This window comes from Notamacropus eugenii, chromosome 2, assembly GCF_028372415.1.
Source record: "Notamacropus eugenii isolate mMacEug1 chromosome 2, mMacEug1.pri_v2, whole genome shotgun sequence".
NCBI classification, from domain to species: Eukaryota; Metazoa; Chordata; class Mammalia; order Diprotodontia; family Macropodidae; genus Notamacropus; species Notamacropus eugenii.
Window position 1 is genome coordinate 273,227,156 of NC_092873.1, and position 18,317 is coordinate 273,245,472.

Genomic DNA, 18,317 nt, shown 5'->3' on the forward strand with positions numbered 1-18,317 from the left:
GTGGATGAATATTTACATAAATATAAACTGCCCATATTAACAGAAGAGGAAGTAAAATACTTAAATAACCTCATCTCAGAAAAAGAAATTGAACAAGCTATCAAAGAACACCCTGGGAAAAAATCTCCAAGGCCACATGGATTTACAAGTGAATTCTTGTATATCAAACATTTAAAGAACAGTTAATTCCGGTCCTATGCAGCTTATTTGGGGAAATGGGTAAAGAAGGAGTCCTACCAAATTCTTTTCATGATACAAATATGGTGTTGATACCTAAACAGGGAAGTGCCTAAACAGAGAAAGAAAATTATAGACCAGTTTCCCTAATGAATATAGATGAATATAGAAGCAAAAATTTTAAATAAGATATTTGCACAAAGATTACTGCAACTTACCAAGAGAACAATACACTTTAATCAGGTAGGATTTATACCAGGAATTCAGGGCTGGTTCAACATTAGGAAACTATCAGTATGATTGATCACATCAACAACAAAACTAACAGAAAATATATGATTATCGGAATAGACACAGAAAAAGCTTTTGATAAAATACACCACCATTTCTATTGAAAACATTGAAGAGCACAGGAATAAATGGAGCCTTTCTGAAAATAATAAGTAATATCTACCTAAAACCATCAGCAAGCATTATATGTAACAGGGATAAGATAAATACATTTCCAATAGAATCAGGGTTGAAATAAGGATGTCCATGATCATCACTGTTATTCTACATGATACTAGAAATGTTAGCTTTAGCAATAAGAGAAGAAAAAGAAATTGAAGGAATTAGAATAGGCAAAGAAGAAACTAAGTTATCACTCTTTACAGGTGACATGATGATACACTTAGAGAATTGTAGAGAATCATGTAAAAAACTACTTGAAATAATAAACAACTTTGGCAAAGTAGAAGGATACACAATAAACCCACATAAATTATCTGCATTTCTATATATTACTAACAAAGCCTCACAGGAAGAGATAGAAAGAGAAATCCCATTTAAAGTTACTGCAGACATTATAAAATATTTGGGAGTCTACCTGCCAAAACAAATACGGGGACTATATGAATACAATTACAAAATACTTTTCACACAAATTAAGTCAGATCTAAATAACTGGAAAAACATCAGTTGCTTTGGGCAGTCCGACCCAATATAATAAAAATGACAATTCTATTTAAATTAATTTACTAATTCAGTGTCATACCAGTCAAACTGCTAAAAAATATTTTATATAGCTAGAAAAAATAATATGAAAATTCATCTGGAAAAACAAAAGGTCCAGAGTATCAAGGGAATTAATGAAAAGGAATGCTCAGGAAGCTTGACTAGCCATACCAAATCTCAAATTGTATTATAAAGCAGCAATTATCAAAACCACTTGGTACTGGCTAAGAAATAGAGGGGTAGTTCAGTGGAATAGGTTAGGTACTCAAGACACAGTAGTCAATGAATATAGCAGTCTACTGTTTGATAAACCCAAAGATCCCAGCTTCTGGGATAGGAACTCACTGTCTGACAAAAACCACTGGGAAAACTGGATAATAGTGTAGTGGAAACTAGGCATAGACCAATGCCTGACACTGTACACAAGAATAAAGTCCAAATGGATACATGATCTAGTTATAAAGATATATTACAAATAAATTAGGGGAGCAAAGGACTAAAGTCCTTTAACATGACTAATGTGACTATACAACATGATTAAAGTATTTGTCAGATTTATGGAGAATGGAAAAAATTTATGACCAAACAAGAGACAGAGAACATTATGAAATGCAAAATGGATCATTTTTATTACATTAAAGTGAAAAGGTTTTGCATAAACAAGGTCAATGCAACCAAGATTAGGAGGGAAGCAGAAAACTGGGAATTTTTACAACTAGTGTCTGTGATAAAGGCCTCATTTCTAAAATATATGCAGAGGAAGAAATTAAAGCTATTTATAGTCATATGAAAAATTGCTCTAAATCACTATTGATTAGAGAAATGCAAAGTAAAAGAATTCTGAAGTACCACATCACACCTATCAGATTGTCTAACATGACAAAACAGGAAAATGATACACGTGGGAGAAGATGTGGGAGAGTTGGAACACTATTGTTAGTGGAGCTGTGAGATGATCCAACCATTCTGGAGAGCAATTTGGAACTATGCTCAAAGGGCTATAAAAATGAGCATACCCATTGAGCCAGCAATACTGCTTCTAGAACTGTATCCCTAGAAGAGATCATACAAACAGGAAAAGGACCCACATGTACAAAAATATTTATAGCAGCTCTTTTTATGGTGGCTGAAAACTGGAAATCGAGGGGATGCCCATTAATTGGGGAATTGCTGAACAAGTTATGGTATATGAATGTCATAGAGTATTTTTGTGCTATAGGAAATGATGAACTGGCAGACTTCAGAAAAACCTGGATGGACTTATATGAGCTGATGCTAAGTGAAGTGAGCAGAACCAGGAGAACATTACATATAGTAACAGCCACAGTGTGTAAGGACTGTATCTGATAAACTTAGCCCTTCATAGAAACGCACAGACCTAAAACATTTTCAAAGAACTCATGATGTAAAATGCCATCCATATCCAGAGAAAGAACTACAGAGTCAGAATGAAGAATGAAGCAGACTATATTCTCTTTTTATGTGTTGTTTTGTTTTTTCTCATGGTTTCTCCCATTCGTTTTAATTCTTCTATACAACATGACTAATGTGAAAATGTGTTTTATAAGAATGTATGTGCAGAACCCACATAAGAATGCATGCCTTCATGGGGAAGGAGAGGGGAGAGAGGGGAGAAAATTTTAAAACTTATGGAAGTGATTGTTGGAAACTGAAAACAAATGCATTAATTATAAATAAATAAAATTCCTCTAATCGTTTCAAAAAAATAACGAATTTGGGATATTTCATCTTTTTTTAGGAGTAGCAAAGAAAAAAACAAGGGATAGAGATTAAATATTAGAGAGGGCATAGGATAATCAAGGCAGAATTCTGGTAGATAAGGGATGGAATCAACGGTACATGAAAAGGTACTGGCCTTGATAAGTCAAAGGATCAACTCTTCAAAAGAATATGGAATAAAGCAAGAGAGGATGGAAATAATACCAAGATACTTTTAGATGTAGAAGAGAGGAAAAAGTGAACTCATAGTGAATAGCCTCTCTTTGCTCAGTAAAGTATGAGACAAGGTCCTAAGCTAAGGGGTGGGGGAGGAGCAGATACTTGAGAGAAGAAAAAATGGTGGCAAGTTGGAAATTGTGTCCCTCAGATGTCACTTTCAAACTGGAAAAGAACTATGCAATTAAAATTTTAATACACTTTCATTAACCACCTTTTCACCTATTACCTAGATTTTTCCCTCTGTGCTAAATCTGAATATAGTATTTTGCCCATTTACTCTTCATTTCCTTTAACTTGACCTCTCTATTTAATCTATTCTAGGTAAAATTTTGAAAACTTTATTTTATTCTCACTTGTATTGTTGTTTGACCAGCACTAGGTATATTTTATCACTCAATTTCTAGCTACCTTTATTTATAGCTTTAGATATCGTTGCCAATTCAATTATCTTTGTTTCTTCAGAGTTTATGTGCCTAGCACATAGTGGGCTCTTAATAACTATTTGCAGATTGATTTATACAATTCTATTCTTCCAAAAAGATGTCTGCTTAGTGGTTGTTGGCAGGAGATTGCTTATAAATGTCTCTGCCCTGTGTAGAGGCAATTACCACCCTTCCTGGACTTTATCCAATGATGGTGAGATTCCCCTTCCTGAAGATTTTCCAGCAAAGGCCAGATGAACTACTACTTCTCAGATATGGCATAGCAGAGATTACCTACCCATATAATTAAGACTGGGAGAGCAAATAGATATCCAATTGCTGAAATCACTTCCAATTTTAAAATTATGGGATTCTATAATATGATGAAGGAATCCTATAGTGAATTTCTAGGAAGACATGGATAAGGGTGGCATGGTATATGTGGAATGTCATCCGCATTTTTACAGAGACCCACATTAATTGAGTTAGTGGCATCAGATCTTGATTTGCAACAATCTCTTTAACTTATTTTCAGTATCTCCTCTTCTGGAACAATCTCCAAATTTATCTTTGAGATGTCACTCTTCACTCTTTTACTTTACCAGTTCTTTAGTCCTATAAATTCCATTCTCTTTGCAAAGAGATTTTTGTAGAATAGATTCACAGTCCACCAGTTGGATTCTATTCAAATCTGGAATCATATATCCAATGATTATCTCCATACAGCATGGTGTCCTACATAAAAAGGTGAGAGAGTTGGGAAAGCTTGGCTCCAAGACCTACCTCTGCCCCTCACTTGTATAACTCAGAGCAACAAACATTTTTTTAAAGCATCTACTAAGATGCTTAAAGATGCCATGTGATAGGTCCCAGGGATACAAAGAAAGGATAACAATGACAATAACAAGTAATTTCTGTTTTCAAAGAGCTCATAGTCACTTAACTTCTCAATGCCCCAGGCAACTCTACAAGTTACAGGTGGTACAGAAAGTGCCAATGTGTACTGGTAAAGATAGTTCCTCATTATCAGCTCTTTAGGCAGATGGAATCACAAGTCTGATTTTTAAAAATCATTTCATCCATTTCTGGATCTGCCATTTGCTCTAGGTCATGTATAATTGGAAGCCTGGCTCCCACTAAAATATTGTCCAATTAACATTGCTGACACCACAGTCTTTATCTTCCACATAAACCTGTTGTATACTTCTACCATTAACATCAGACAGACTTCTATTTTTCCCATTTCCATTATGAACATAAAGGGTCTAGTGACTATGTATTACAGATTTGGAGTTCAGTTTTTCTGTGTAATCTTTTTCACACATTTCAATCTTTTATTTTCCTCAGTCAATCAGTTGCCAAGCACAGGTACATTTTGATAATGAAATTCAATTCCATAAGTTTTGCTTACCCAAGTTTATTTTGTTCACACCCTATTCCAGATTACACCTGGATTTTTTTTTCCTTGTTAAAAATTTCCTGACTCTTCTCATTCTAAACTATCTGTTTCTATTCCTGAACATGATGAGGCTATTAACTTACTTCTCAGGAAAGATTTACATCTGATCTGATTCTTTTTGGGAGTTCTGCAGAACTTGATATTGCCATGATGCTTATTCGCCTTTAAATTTTCTTCCTTCCTTTTGCTTCTTTCACGATATCCCAGAATGGTTCTTTTCTTACCTTCCTGATCATTCCCCATTTTGTCTTTGCCATCTAATTTGGGCACTCTGAAAGGCTTACACTTGTCTTTTGTTCTTTAATTCAACTGAATTCAATAAATCCTTCTGACATGTCAACTATGTGAGAGGCACCGTGGTTTAGTGGAGAGAGCTGACTTTGTATCAAGGGATATCTGAGTTCAAGTTCTTCTGAAGTATCCTGGCTGTGTGGCCCTCCATAAGTCACTGAAACTTTCAGTTCCCCAGACAATTGATAAAGACTATGTATTGCAGAGAAGGTGCTGAAATGTTTTGATAGAAGGGTGTTCCTTGCTGGTAGCTCCTTATACTGATGAGGTAACATACATGATGCAAAAATGTTTTAAGGCATTGTGTTAGCTACTAGAAACATAAAGACAAAAATAAAACAATGCCTTTCCCTCAGTGAAGGATAAAGATAATAATAACAAAAATAAACAACCTAGCATTTACATAGTACCTACTATGTGCTTTACAAATATTAAGCACTTTACAAATATCTTACTTATGATCTTCACAACAACATTGGGAGGTAGGTGCTATTCTTATCCCCATTTTACACAAGAGGAAACAGAGGAAACAGGGCATAAGTGACTTGCCCAAAGTTATAGAGCTGGTAAGAGTTTAAGAACAGATTTGAATTCAGGGTTTCCTGACTCCAGGCTCGGGGATCTATTGGAGAATATAAAATGTAGAAAGATAAGAAAATACATAGTATAAAACAATAAAGAAAAATAATTATCAGAAGGAAGAAAATACTAACAATTATGGGAATTAAGAAATATTTTGTGCAGGAGAAACCTGAGTTCACTCTTGAAGGGTACTAAGTTTATAAGACGTAGATGTGGAGGGAATATGGTCTGAATAAGCCTATGGAACAGCTTATACAAAAGCATGAGTAGAGATCGCTTTTTTCAAAAGACTTCCATTCAAATGGCTTTGCCTATGATCTCTAGTCAATGTGCTGTAATGGAATGATCATTTGATCAAATGGCATAATATATGAAAAGAGCTCTGCAAATTGTAAATTCTATATTAATGTTAGCTCTTATTAATATTATTATTAGTTTGACTTAGAATCACAAAAGACATGTTTGAATCCTAGCTTATTTTTTGCCACTTACTATCTTTATAATTCTGGACAAGTTGCTTACCTCTCTAGACCTCAATTTCCTCATCTGTACAATGGGCACAATACTTGTACTAATGACAGCCCAAATTTGTGTTAAGTGCCTCATAAACCTTATATGTTTATGTGTTACATTTATATTAACCCTTATGTGTTAAATATCACTATTAAACTCAACATGACTAAAACTTATCTTTCCTCAACTATTTTTCCATATTGGAGAAGGCACTAACATGTCCCTATAGTTTTTGGGTTTCTTATATTTGCTTCCCAAGTCAAATCTAGCATTTTTTTCTTTTGATATCCATTTTAGATTGATGCTTTCCACTTCCATTGCCTTAATCCACACCCTCAAATCCTCATACGTAGATTAATACAAATAGCTTCTAATCTGGTCTCTCTGTCCCTTTTTTGTTCTTCAAATCTTTCTGGCATTACACCAGACTAATCTTTAAACAACATTTTTCTCATATCAATTCTCTCAAAGACCTTTAAAGGACAAAAATTTAAGGATACTTTGAAGACCAGGTTGCACCAACTGATATGTGATTTTTTTAAAACTATAAGTCAAACAAAAGAGAGATCATAGGATGAAAATTTTTATTTTAAATAAATGTATTATACCTGTTTGTAAATATCTATAAGATCTATGCCCTTCCACAGATAAGAGAAATTATAGTAACACATAGTAAGGTTATATAAAAAATGCACATCTTTCAAATAATCTTCACTGTCTATGAAATAAAATTTAAATTCCTTATCTTCACATTCAGTATAGTGCCATTGTATCTAATTTATCTGACGTTATTGATCAATCCATAACTTCCACTCCAATCTATAACCCCTCATATTGCCATTTTTACTCCTAATTGCATGTTTTTCTGATAATATTATTCCCCTATTCAAAGAATAGATATTCTATAAATCATCTCTACCAAAGTCATCTCTACCAAGAATTCCTATAATCCCTATTGATCAGTCCTCTTTCTGAACATCTTCAGCTTTTCTCGTTATACATTTTGGCCTTGATAATATTGTTTAATTTTTATTATAAATTTCATTGTACTATTCTATAACTATTCACTAAGTTATCTTTTATCTCACTATAAAATCCTTGAACACAGAGGCCATAAAATTTGCTTCTTTTCATCAACTCTCTCTCTCACTCCTTACCCCATTATCTAAATAGTGCTAGGAATATGAAAGCCATGAAATATTTCTGTAAGAAATTAACTCATCACATGTGGGTAATGAAATATGTTCAAGATAAAACAAGATTTTATCTATATTCAATCATTTAAGAACACACATTCATCTGGAGTGCCTTTTTGGTATTTGTTATTTAAAGCTTCACCAAAAGTATATCAGTAAATATGATCCCTAATAGGAGATAGGGACTCTACTAATATTCTTACAAATAATTAAAGTGAAGTTGACTCTTAGTCTTCTAAGAGAGGAAAGGCAGTAGCACCAGCTTAACATGAAAGAATGATGAGCAGCAAATGGAGAAAACATTGACAAGGGAAACTTGCCAATACAGCTAAGAGAAAGCCTAGCTACCCAGCTGTGAAGATAATCCAAATGTCTTAATGAATGTCCTAATTCAAACAAGTTTATTGATGTGGAAGGTTTATTGACAAAGCAATTCTAACTATACAATTACACTGGTGGCATGTATGAATCCGTACTATACTGTGTGGATTAATTAGCCCTCAAAGTAGAACAAACTACTTCCATCTTTGATAGGTCAGATCATAACCTATCACTTCAACACTCAAAAAAGATCAGAAATTGACAAGCATATTCCCTTCCACAATGCAGTTGGCCACATCACCATGCCTGCCTATCCTATATGACTCTTTTCTATTTTATTCTACCAATCCTATAAGATGTCAAGAAAAGTTAAGAAAAGTCTCCATTACTTTAGTGAGATCACTTCTGGAAAACTTAGAATAAGCACATTGAGACCATACATTTTCTATACCTTATATAATGGTAAAGATGTGGAATATTGCTGATAGTAAAGATGTACAATATTGCTGATGAAGCCCTTCAGGCACCCCTCCTTGTATCTTCAAAATTATGCTTTAAACAAATATGTAGATTATTCTCAGGATAGAGAAAATACACAGAGAGAAAAAGCAAGGAAATTGGAAACAGGAATAGGTAGAGATTAATGATGATTTTTTGGTGACTTTTTCATTAATAATAAAATTCATTCCCATATCTTTGGTATTTTTCCCCCTTTTGATACTTTGGGAATAGTATTATCAGGCCTGAAAATTAGTCTTGCTCTACATATATAATCTATATAAACCAGTTGTATTTCCTATATATGGTTTCTTCAGTATCATATTCATTGATAGATCTTCAGGATAGTGATATTAGAATTCAAGAATAGTGTCTCCACTGTCCTTAATGGTAAAGGGTTTGCTACAAAAACAAAAACAAATACCCTGCAGATCTTTTCTATATTTTGTTCACTTGTTTTCACTTGATTTTTCAAAGCTGAGTCTCTTAAAAGCTTTCTTTAGACTGATTTTCCTCAACTTTAAATGATCATAAAATAATCACACTATCTTTTCTATATGATAATAGCCTTCTTTTGCCACATCTCCATCAGTATCCAAGGTCTACTCTTGAATGCATATAATGCCAATTATTTTATATGAATTGCAAATCTATGCAAAAAAGCATTGGTAACCATAATGCACATACTACAAAATTTTATGTGATGATATCAAACTAGCCTCATACTGCAAATGAATTAACCATATCACTAGTTCGATATTTAGATTCCTGCTAATTGAAGTTTATAGACATAATTCATTAAAAAATGAAAAAGAAAAAGAAAACTTTCAGATGAGATGATGTGATGGCAATCAAATTAGAATCTTTTGATATTTTTGTTTTACAAAAAGTGCCTCTGATGGAATAATGTGATTAAAGAAGATCTTTCCCACCCATTGATGGGCCTGCCCATTGAGGGAAGTTTGATTAGGGGAATCATTTCATAGGAGGGTTCCAAGTACCTTTTGTTTTTACTATTGAGGCACTGGGTCTGAGGGTTATGCCCTCTGGCTCTGAAAAGGGTATAAATATCTGAGGGTGAGGTTTTACTTTGAGGATTAATTTTTGCAAGAAGTTTTGAGTGCCAAATGAGAGTCTGGGAAGCTGCCAAGCAGCACCCCCTTCCACTCACCCACTCCCAGGCTTTGAAAACCCAGATATTGGTGCTTCCCTCGCTGGTAAAGATGTATGTATGTTAATGGTCAAGCAGTTTGGAAGTACTGTCTGTTGATTTTTCATTTCTCTGAAATTTTGATTTTCTCTGATACCTGTGCTTGCTTAAAGTGATTGTTAACTCCTCAAGAGTTGCTTTTCCTTTTAGAGAAGCAGATCAAGGAAGCTGCAGTAGCAGCCCCTCCTGTATATATTGGGGTGCTTACTGATACACATGGTGAAGAACAAAAGAAAAATTGCAACAACATGTTGTTGTGTAAACAGTTTAAAAGAGATTTACCTTCAAAATTTACAGATTTGACTTTATTTTGCATTCAGTTAGTTCATTGCTAAACTATATATGGTAGAATAACATATATAAATGTACTTAATTTTCTGTTCTTTTATGTGTTACTTCTTTCACTGTCTTTGCTTATAAAAAGTTTTTACTCTGTTTAGTACATTGTACATAACACTGTCAGGAATGCAGAAATAATGTGTTTGATTTAGAATTAATTCAAGTGCCACATTGGGAATTTTACCTCATACAACCTACTTGACTCAGTTGATTCAGTAACTCCATGTTTTCTTTTGCAGCACTTTTCTTGGTGTAACCAAGAATATCAGGATGCTGGTGCTGAATGCCCATGAGCTGATTAGAAAGTCTGCCTATCTTTCAGGTATTCCCCTTTGTCAGATTCTGTGGAATTTGTCTTGACTATAAAATTAGTGGGGCTGAGCTTTGAGTGATAAATTATTCCCTCATATCCTAAAAACATTCGGGATGGGGGCATTGCGATAAAGGTGAGAGAAGCTCTGAAAGTTCAAGAATAGAAGCCATAGAGGGAATCAACACCAAGAAAAGTTGTGATGTATTAAATAATTTTTAAAAAAGTCAAGTCAATGAAAAAAAGAATGCATTTATCTTCCACGTATTGAATTTTAGAATCAGAAGTTTAATCAACTAACCTAATTTCTCATTCAGTGAAATTAATCTCTTCATAATATCTAAAAGATGGTCAATCAGTTACTATCTCAAAATCAACTCATCTCACTGTTAGTTTAAAATTAAACTGAGGGGGCAGAGCCAAGATGGTGGATAGAAAGATGCACATACTCTAGCTCTTCCACCACAGCCCATAAAACACCTGTAAAAAATGACTGTCAACAAATTCTAGAGCAGCAGAAGCCACAGAACAACACAGTGAAAGAGATTTCCACCAAAGGTAACCTGGAAGGCTGACAGGAAAAGTCTATCAATGCAGCAGAGTGGAGCCCAGCCCTGGCCATGTGACACCAGGAGGAACAGGACCAGAGCCAGCCTCTGTGGCAGAATTCCTAGCAGCAGCAGAGGGTCTCAGATCCCTCAACCCACAAGCACAAAAGAAAGTTTCAAAGGTCATTAAGAGGGCTTTCCCAACTGGGAGAGAAAGGAGCAGGCTCCTCTCCTAGCACTGGCCCCAGGTAGTGGTGATGGTGGCACCAGTGGTGGGGCAGCTGCAGCAGTCCTTTGTGAAGCACTCCACCTAAAGCCCCTGGGGGAATTTAGCAGCTGATCTGAACCTCAGCCCTGAGAATGGTCCTGGGGGGAGGAGGAGCACTAGGACTCTCCTCTTGACAAAGGATTCAGAAGTCAAGTAACTGACTGGAAAAATGCCCGAAAAAGGGGAAAAAAATAAGACCTTAGAAGATTACGTTCTTGGTGAACAGGTATTTCCTTCCATCCTTTCAGATGAGGAAGTACAAGGTATACTGTCAGAGGAAGTCAAAGTTTCTGCATTCAGTACCTCCAAAATAAATATGCAATGGTCTCAGGCCATGGAAGAGCTTGAAAAGCAAATCAACAGCTTGCTAAAGGAGGTCCAAAAAAATGCTGAAGAAAATAACACCTTTAAAAATAGGCTCACTCAATTGGAAAAAGAGGTCCAAAAAGCCAATGAGGAGAAGAAGGCTTTAAGCAGCAGAATTAGCCAAATCGAAAAGGAAGTTCAAAAGCTCACTGGAGAAAACAGTTCTTTAAAAATGAGACTGGAGTTCAGGGAAGCTAATGACTTTATGAGAAACCATGAAATTACAAAACAAAACCAAAAGAATGAAAAAATAGAAAACAATGTGAAATATCTCATTGGGAAAACAACTAACCTAGAAAATAGATCCAGGAGAGACAATTTAAAAATTATGGAACTACCCAAACCACGATCAAAAAAAGAGCCTAGACATGATCTTTCATGAAATTATCAAGGAAAACTGGCCTGATATAATAGAACCTGATGGCAAAATAAATATTGAAAGAATCCATTGATCACTTCCTAAAAGACACCTGAAAAGAGAAACTCCTAGGAATATTGTAGCCAAATTACAGAGTTCCCAGGTCAAGGAGAAAATATTGCAAGCAGCTAGAAAGAAACAATTTGAGTATTGTGGAAATACAATCAGGATAACACAGGATCTGACAACTTCTACATTACAAGTTTGAAGGGCTTGGAATAGAATATTCCAGAAGTCAAAGAACTGGGTTTAAAACCAAAAATCACCTAACCAGAAAAAAACTGAGTACAATACTTCAGGGAAAAAAATGGTCATTCAATGATATGGAGGACTTTCAAGCATTCTTGATGAAAAGACCAGAACTGAAGAAGAAATCTGACTTTCAAACATGAGAATCAAGAGAAACATGAAAAGGTAAACAGGAAAGAGAAATCATAAAGGACTTTCTAAAGCTGAGTTGTTTACATTCCTACTTGAAAAGATAATATTTGTAACTCTTAAGATTTTTCTCAGTATTTGGATAGGTGGAGGTTATACACACACACACACACACACACACACACACACACACACACACACACACATAGAGCATAGGCTGAGTTGAATCAGAAGGAATGATATCTATAAAAAAAATTAAGGGGTAAGAGAGGAATATATTGGGAGTAGAAAGGGAGAAATGGAATGGGGCAAATTATCACTCATAAAAGAGATAAGAAAATTTTTTTTTCAATGGAGGAGAAAAAGGAGAAGGTGAGAGGGGAAAAGTAGAGGTTACTCTCTTCACATATGGCTTAAGGAGGGAATAACACGCTCACTCAATTTGGTATGAAAACCTATCTTACACTACAGGAAAGTAGGGGAGAAGGGGACAAGTGAGGTGAGGGGAATGATAGAAGAGAGGGCAAATGGGAGAAGGGAGTAACTAGAAGTAAACACTTTTGGGAAGGGACAAGGTCAAATGAGAGAATGAAAGAAGGGGGTGACAGGGTAGGATAGAGGGCAATAGAGTTAGTCCTACACAACCTGACTATTATGGAAGTCTTCTGCAAAATAGCATATATGTAGCTTGTATTGAATTGTGTGCCTTCTCAGTGGGGATGGGTGGGGAGGAAGGAAGGGAGAGAAGTTGGAATTCAAAGGGTTAGAAACAAATATTGAAAATTGTTATCACATATAACTGGTAAATAAGAAATACAGGTAATGAGGTATAGAAATCTATCTTGCCCTACAAGAAAAGAGAGAAGATGGGGATAAGGGAAGGGGAGAGATGGGGAGAAAAATTGGAACTCAAAATTTTGTGGAAATGAATGTCAAAATCTAAAAGTAAATAAATAAAACTAAAAAAAAATTAAATTAAACTGAAATTTGTCTTTTTCCTATTTGTCACAGTTCTGATATTTAGAGTAACATAAGAAGGCTATTTCTTCTTATATATGACAATACTCCAAAAAACTGAAGAGAATGACTCTCTCCTCTGTCTTCACTTCTACAGGTTAAAGACTCCCAATTCCTTGAAACAATACTCATATGACTTGCTCAATGGCACATAGGTAACAAACGTCAAAAGTGAGTCTAATTGAAAAAGAATAGATCAGAATGATTCCTTCTGTGAGTAGATACTACTTTTTTGCTAAGATTTTGTAAGAATTTTGATACATAGTCATCTGTTCGTATTGAGTGTTATTAATCTTATGGTCAATTGAAACAGTGTCATTTTTCAAATAAACTTAGAATAAGCTAAGCCCTTCCTATTCAATACTTGTCCACCTGATTTGAAAGCTACAGGATGAATTTTACATTTATTCCTGTTAAATTTCATCTACAGGTTTAGCTTCAGCTTTCTTACCTTTTGAGATTATTTTGAATATCAGTTCATTGAAATAACCATCCAGCTTTGCTTTGTATGAATATTTGATTAACATAACTTCACTATTTTTGTCTAACTTATAGATAGATGTTTCAATTGGATAAGATTAAGGAAAAAGACTTGTGGTCTCTAATTCTATATTGGCCATTAATCCCTGGATACCACATCAGCAAATCCACTCAAATATTTTATAATCCCATCCCTCCATCTCTTCCATAACAGACATTTCTCATATATAGTATGTCGCAGAAATCCTTTGTCTGACATTTAATATTAATAATAAATGAATAACTCTTAGGTAATATCAATTAAAACTAAAAAAGGAGACATACCTGTATGTATTTGTGCATATACCAAGAAGCCTGCTTCCCATCATTCACTGACTCCACTGTAGTATTAGCTAAACCGGCAATGTCACCACCTGCAAACACCCATGGTTCACTGGTTTGCATCGTCTCTGGATCTATTTCTGGAAGACCCCATCGGTTAAACTTGATAGGATTCATGGCTTCTTTTACTGTAAACAAGGGACAAAATCAGCAATGAATGAATGGTCAACATAATACATTGATAATGTGAAAAACAATTAGGATTGTTATCTGTTTTCAAGTATCTGAAGGACCATGTGAAAGAGGGATCAGACTTATTTGGCTTTATTCAACAGGGAAGAACTAGGAGCAATAGACAGACATTGTAAAGGGGCAAATTTTGTCCTAAAGTAAGGAAAAACTGCACAAAAACCAGAGTTAGAATTCCAAAGTGGAGTAGTAATAGGAGGTAATGGGTTCTCTCTCATTAGAGACCTTCAAGGAAAAACTGAATGACTTCTTATCATTGGGTTTGAAGTAGTTATAATTCCTGCTCACAATTAGCTTACACTAGATGGCCTAATGCAAAGGAGCTCATTGCATTTCCTTCAAAATCCAAATATCTTATTTCTGTTGAAGACACCACCATGCTTTCAGTCACTTCGTTCACAACACTGGAGTCATCTTTGATTCCTCCATCTGCCTTCCCCTCTCACATCCCTTCTCCCATCCCATGTAATCATTTGCTGAATTTTGTTGATCCCATTCCAACAACAACCTTTACATGATAATCCCTTTCTCATCACTTTCACAACATCTACTCTAGTTCAGAAATTCAAAAACCTTTGCCCTGGAAATAACCACATAATTAATCTCTTTGTTTCCAATCTCTTCCATCTAAAATTCATTCCCTAAAGTTGCCAAATGTACATTCCTAAATCATGGAACTTGACTATATACAGATGAAGAGGGTTGATGAGGTAGAGAGAGGGGCTGTCTTTGATCAGAGAAATAAGGAAAATTAAGTTATCAGAATAAATTATGATAAGATTAAGGAAAAAGACTTGTGGTCTCTAATTCTATATTGGCCATTAATCCCTGGATACCACATCAGCAAATCCACTCAAATATTTTATAATCCCAAGCACATTCCTCCATCTCTTCCATAACAGACATTTCTCATATATAATATGTCACAGAAATCCTTTGTCTAATTCTATATTGCACAGTTGACACAGTTAGCATCACTTTATTTTCATAATTGGTCTTAGTTATGTCTTTTTTATCTATTTATCACTTATAGAGTGCTTAATTATAATATTTACTCATTCCAATTCAAAATTTTAATTGTATACATATAGAAAGGGTAGAGAAACAGTAGATCTTACTTAGTGGCAGCTTATTTTGAAAAAAAAAACATGGTGTAGGAATTTAATAGGAAATGTTGGATTGAATTAAATTCAAGGGGTTTTATTTACTTATTAAATAAACATAGCATTAAATTTAAGAAAGTGGATTTATACTCTTTTAGGTGTATTTCCTAAGTCATTTAATTTTTATTGGTGTTTCAGTTATTCCCTACTCTCCATTACCCCATTCTGGGTTTTCTTGGGAAGATACTGGAGTGGTTTGTTATTTCCTTTTCCAGTTCATATTATAGATGAGGAACTAAAGCAAACAGTTAAGTGATTAATTCAAAGTCATACAGCTAGTAAGTATCTGAGGTCAAATTTGAACTCAGGTCCTTCTGACTCCAGTGCTGCTGCTCTACCCATTGTGTAATCTAACTGCCCAAGTCATTTAATAAAGGTAAATAGATAGTATGTCTTGTGATGGCATAATCTTAGAAAGAATTAGAAAAGTCATATTTAGCCATAGAAGTAATAGATATAAGATTATAGATCTAAAGTTGAAAGAGATGGCAGAGGTCCTTTAATCAAATCTCCCTCCCCAATTTTACAAATTCCTCAAAGAAAGAATCAGTAGTCAAGAGAAGTTACCAATCTTGCCCAAAGTCACATGGGAAAGTAGTATGATTCAAATATTTTCAGTCTTTTGGCTCCAACTCTATAATATTTCCTAAAACCACATTTTTAAAAAGTTATATTTCTATGTAACAATTGAATAGATTTTAATTTATTTTAAGACTCATCTAATCACATCTTAGAAGATATTAATTACTTGATCTGTGTTCCACAACAGACTATTTTCCCAATTGCTAACAGTGAGTGAGTTTTGCTATAGGTAATAACATCAAAAAGTTCCAACCAGCCTCAAGAGATCAGTGGTTATTCAATTCATCTATCTCTAATAATCACAGTTGTCTCATACTATTACTGAACAATTTCAATGATTAAATTAATAATTATGGATTAAACTCAAAACACTGATTTTAACAAAAATAAAAAACCTTTAATATACTGAAAACATAAATTGTCACATATATACAACTTCAATATAAAATTTATCTTCTAAAATGTAATATACATTAATTGGGGGAAAAAGTGCTTATCATTTCCATTAAGCAGTTACTTGTGATTAATGCTGGATACAAAGAATTATGACATTCTTCCAGTCCTCACAGAGATTAAAACCTTGTAAGAGTATAAGACACAAACATAGTTATCTATAATACACATCACTATAAAAAATCAAGAGAGAGATGCAAAATGAAAGGACTGCTTATGGTCCATGAGAGAAGGCTTTTCTTAATAGGGAGAGATCAGAGAATACATTGTGGAAGAACACTGTGGAAGTCTGGCATTTGAAAATGAGTAAGAATCCAACAGATAAAGGCAGAGCATTCCAAGAATATGGAACATGAGGACAGGAATAAAGGCATTGAATCATAGGATATAGCTGGCAGAGATTAATTTGCACCTGAGTGTAGAATGTAAGTGGGGGAGTAACTAAAGAAGAGACCAAAAAAATAGAGTGGTATCAGGTAGTAGAGTGCTTACTAAATATTTGTTCAATTTAATTGAATTGGAGATTCTTGAATACCAGGCAAAAGTAAGTACTCAATAAGCTATAGGGAGTCACTAGCTTAGAGCAGGGGCAGGTAGATGGCACAGTGGATAGAGTACTGAGCTGAGAATCAGGAAGTCTCATCTTCCTGAGTTTAAATCTGACCTAAGACACTTATTAGCTGTGTTACCCTGGGCAAGTCACAATCTCTTTTTGCTTTAATCCACTGGAGAAGGAAATGGCAAACACTACAGTAGCTCTACCATGAAGAGTCTGAAACTACTGAACAAGTTTTTTGAGCAGAGGGGAATCATGACCAAATCTATGCACAAATATGGGTGGCAATAGTGAGGCTACAAAGACCTATTAGGAGGGTAATACCATATTCCAAGTGGTTGAAATGAAACTAATAGTAAGATATTGGTGGTAGGACTAAATTTAAGGAGATGGATATGAGGCCTTTCAGATGTAGCATCTTTAGGACTTTTCAAGGGATTGGATATAAAAGATAATGAAGAGTGAACAATGATCAAAAGATCTCAAATGAGACACTAGGTGCAAGGGTGGTAACACTGATAGAAATAGTAAAATCTAAAAGAATAATAGGTTGAAAGGCAAAATAATAAGTTTGTTTTGGACATGTTGATTTTGAAATGGCAGTGGAACCTCCAGGCAGCGATGTCCAGAAGATGGCTTGATATGTGAGTCAGAGAGAGGTCAAGTCTAGGCTATAGATTCAGGAGCCAACTACCTAGAGTAGAAGTTAGCTATGGGAGGGAGTGAAAATGTCAAGTCTAGAGACAAAAGCAGAAGGTCAAGGGGAAAATCTTGGGTAGCACTTACATGGAGAGGTTGGGAGGAGGGCAAAGAAACATAAGAAGAGAAAACAAGGAACTATTAAAGAAACAACATATGAACCAGGAAAGGGTAGTGTCTCTGAAGCCAAGGGAGAAGAGGATATCCAGTAGCAAGTTTTAGTCAATCGTGTCAAGTCCTGTAGACAAGTCAAGGAGGATGAGGACTTAGAAGCAGCCATTGGATTTGATGGCTATTCTTGCCATCTGAGATTATTTTCAGTAGATTGGTGGGGGCAGAAGTCAGATAGCCAGAGGGTAAGGAGAGAGTGGGTAGAGAAAATGAGAGCCCCGTCATCTTCTGAAAATGATCTTTTCATTTTTCAGGCAGGTCTGTTTCAGGGATTCAAGTCTCTCATACATTTATTGCTTCATCTCATGGGGAACAAAAAAGAATCAAAAGCAAAGCAGTCTATTTCAATGTTCACATTTCAATTCCCTTTCATAA

The 18,317-nt window shown here is 34.9% G+C and overlaps 1 protein-coding gene across 2 annotated transcripts in view; it reads right to left on the bottom strand.

Moving 5' to 3' along the window:
* Positions 1–18,317, bottom strand: part of DPYD (dihydropyrimidine dehydrogenase) — a 1,077,299-nt gene that overhangs the window by 508,529 nt on the left and 550,453 nt on the right. For both annotated transcript variants that reach the window (XM_072644083.1, XM_072644082.1), the window contains one exon: positions 14,073–14,257. In XM_072644083.1, the coding sequence (XP_072500184.1) occupies positions 14,073–14,257 (185 nt within the window). The remainder of the gene's footprint in view (positions 1–14,072; positions 14,258–18,317) is intronic.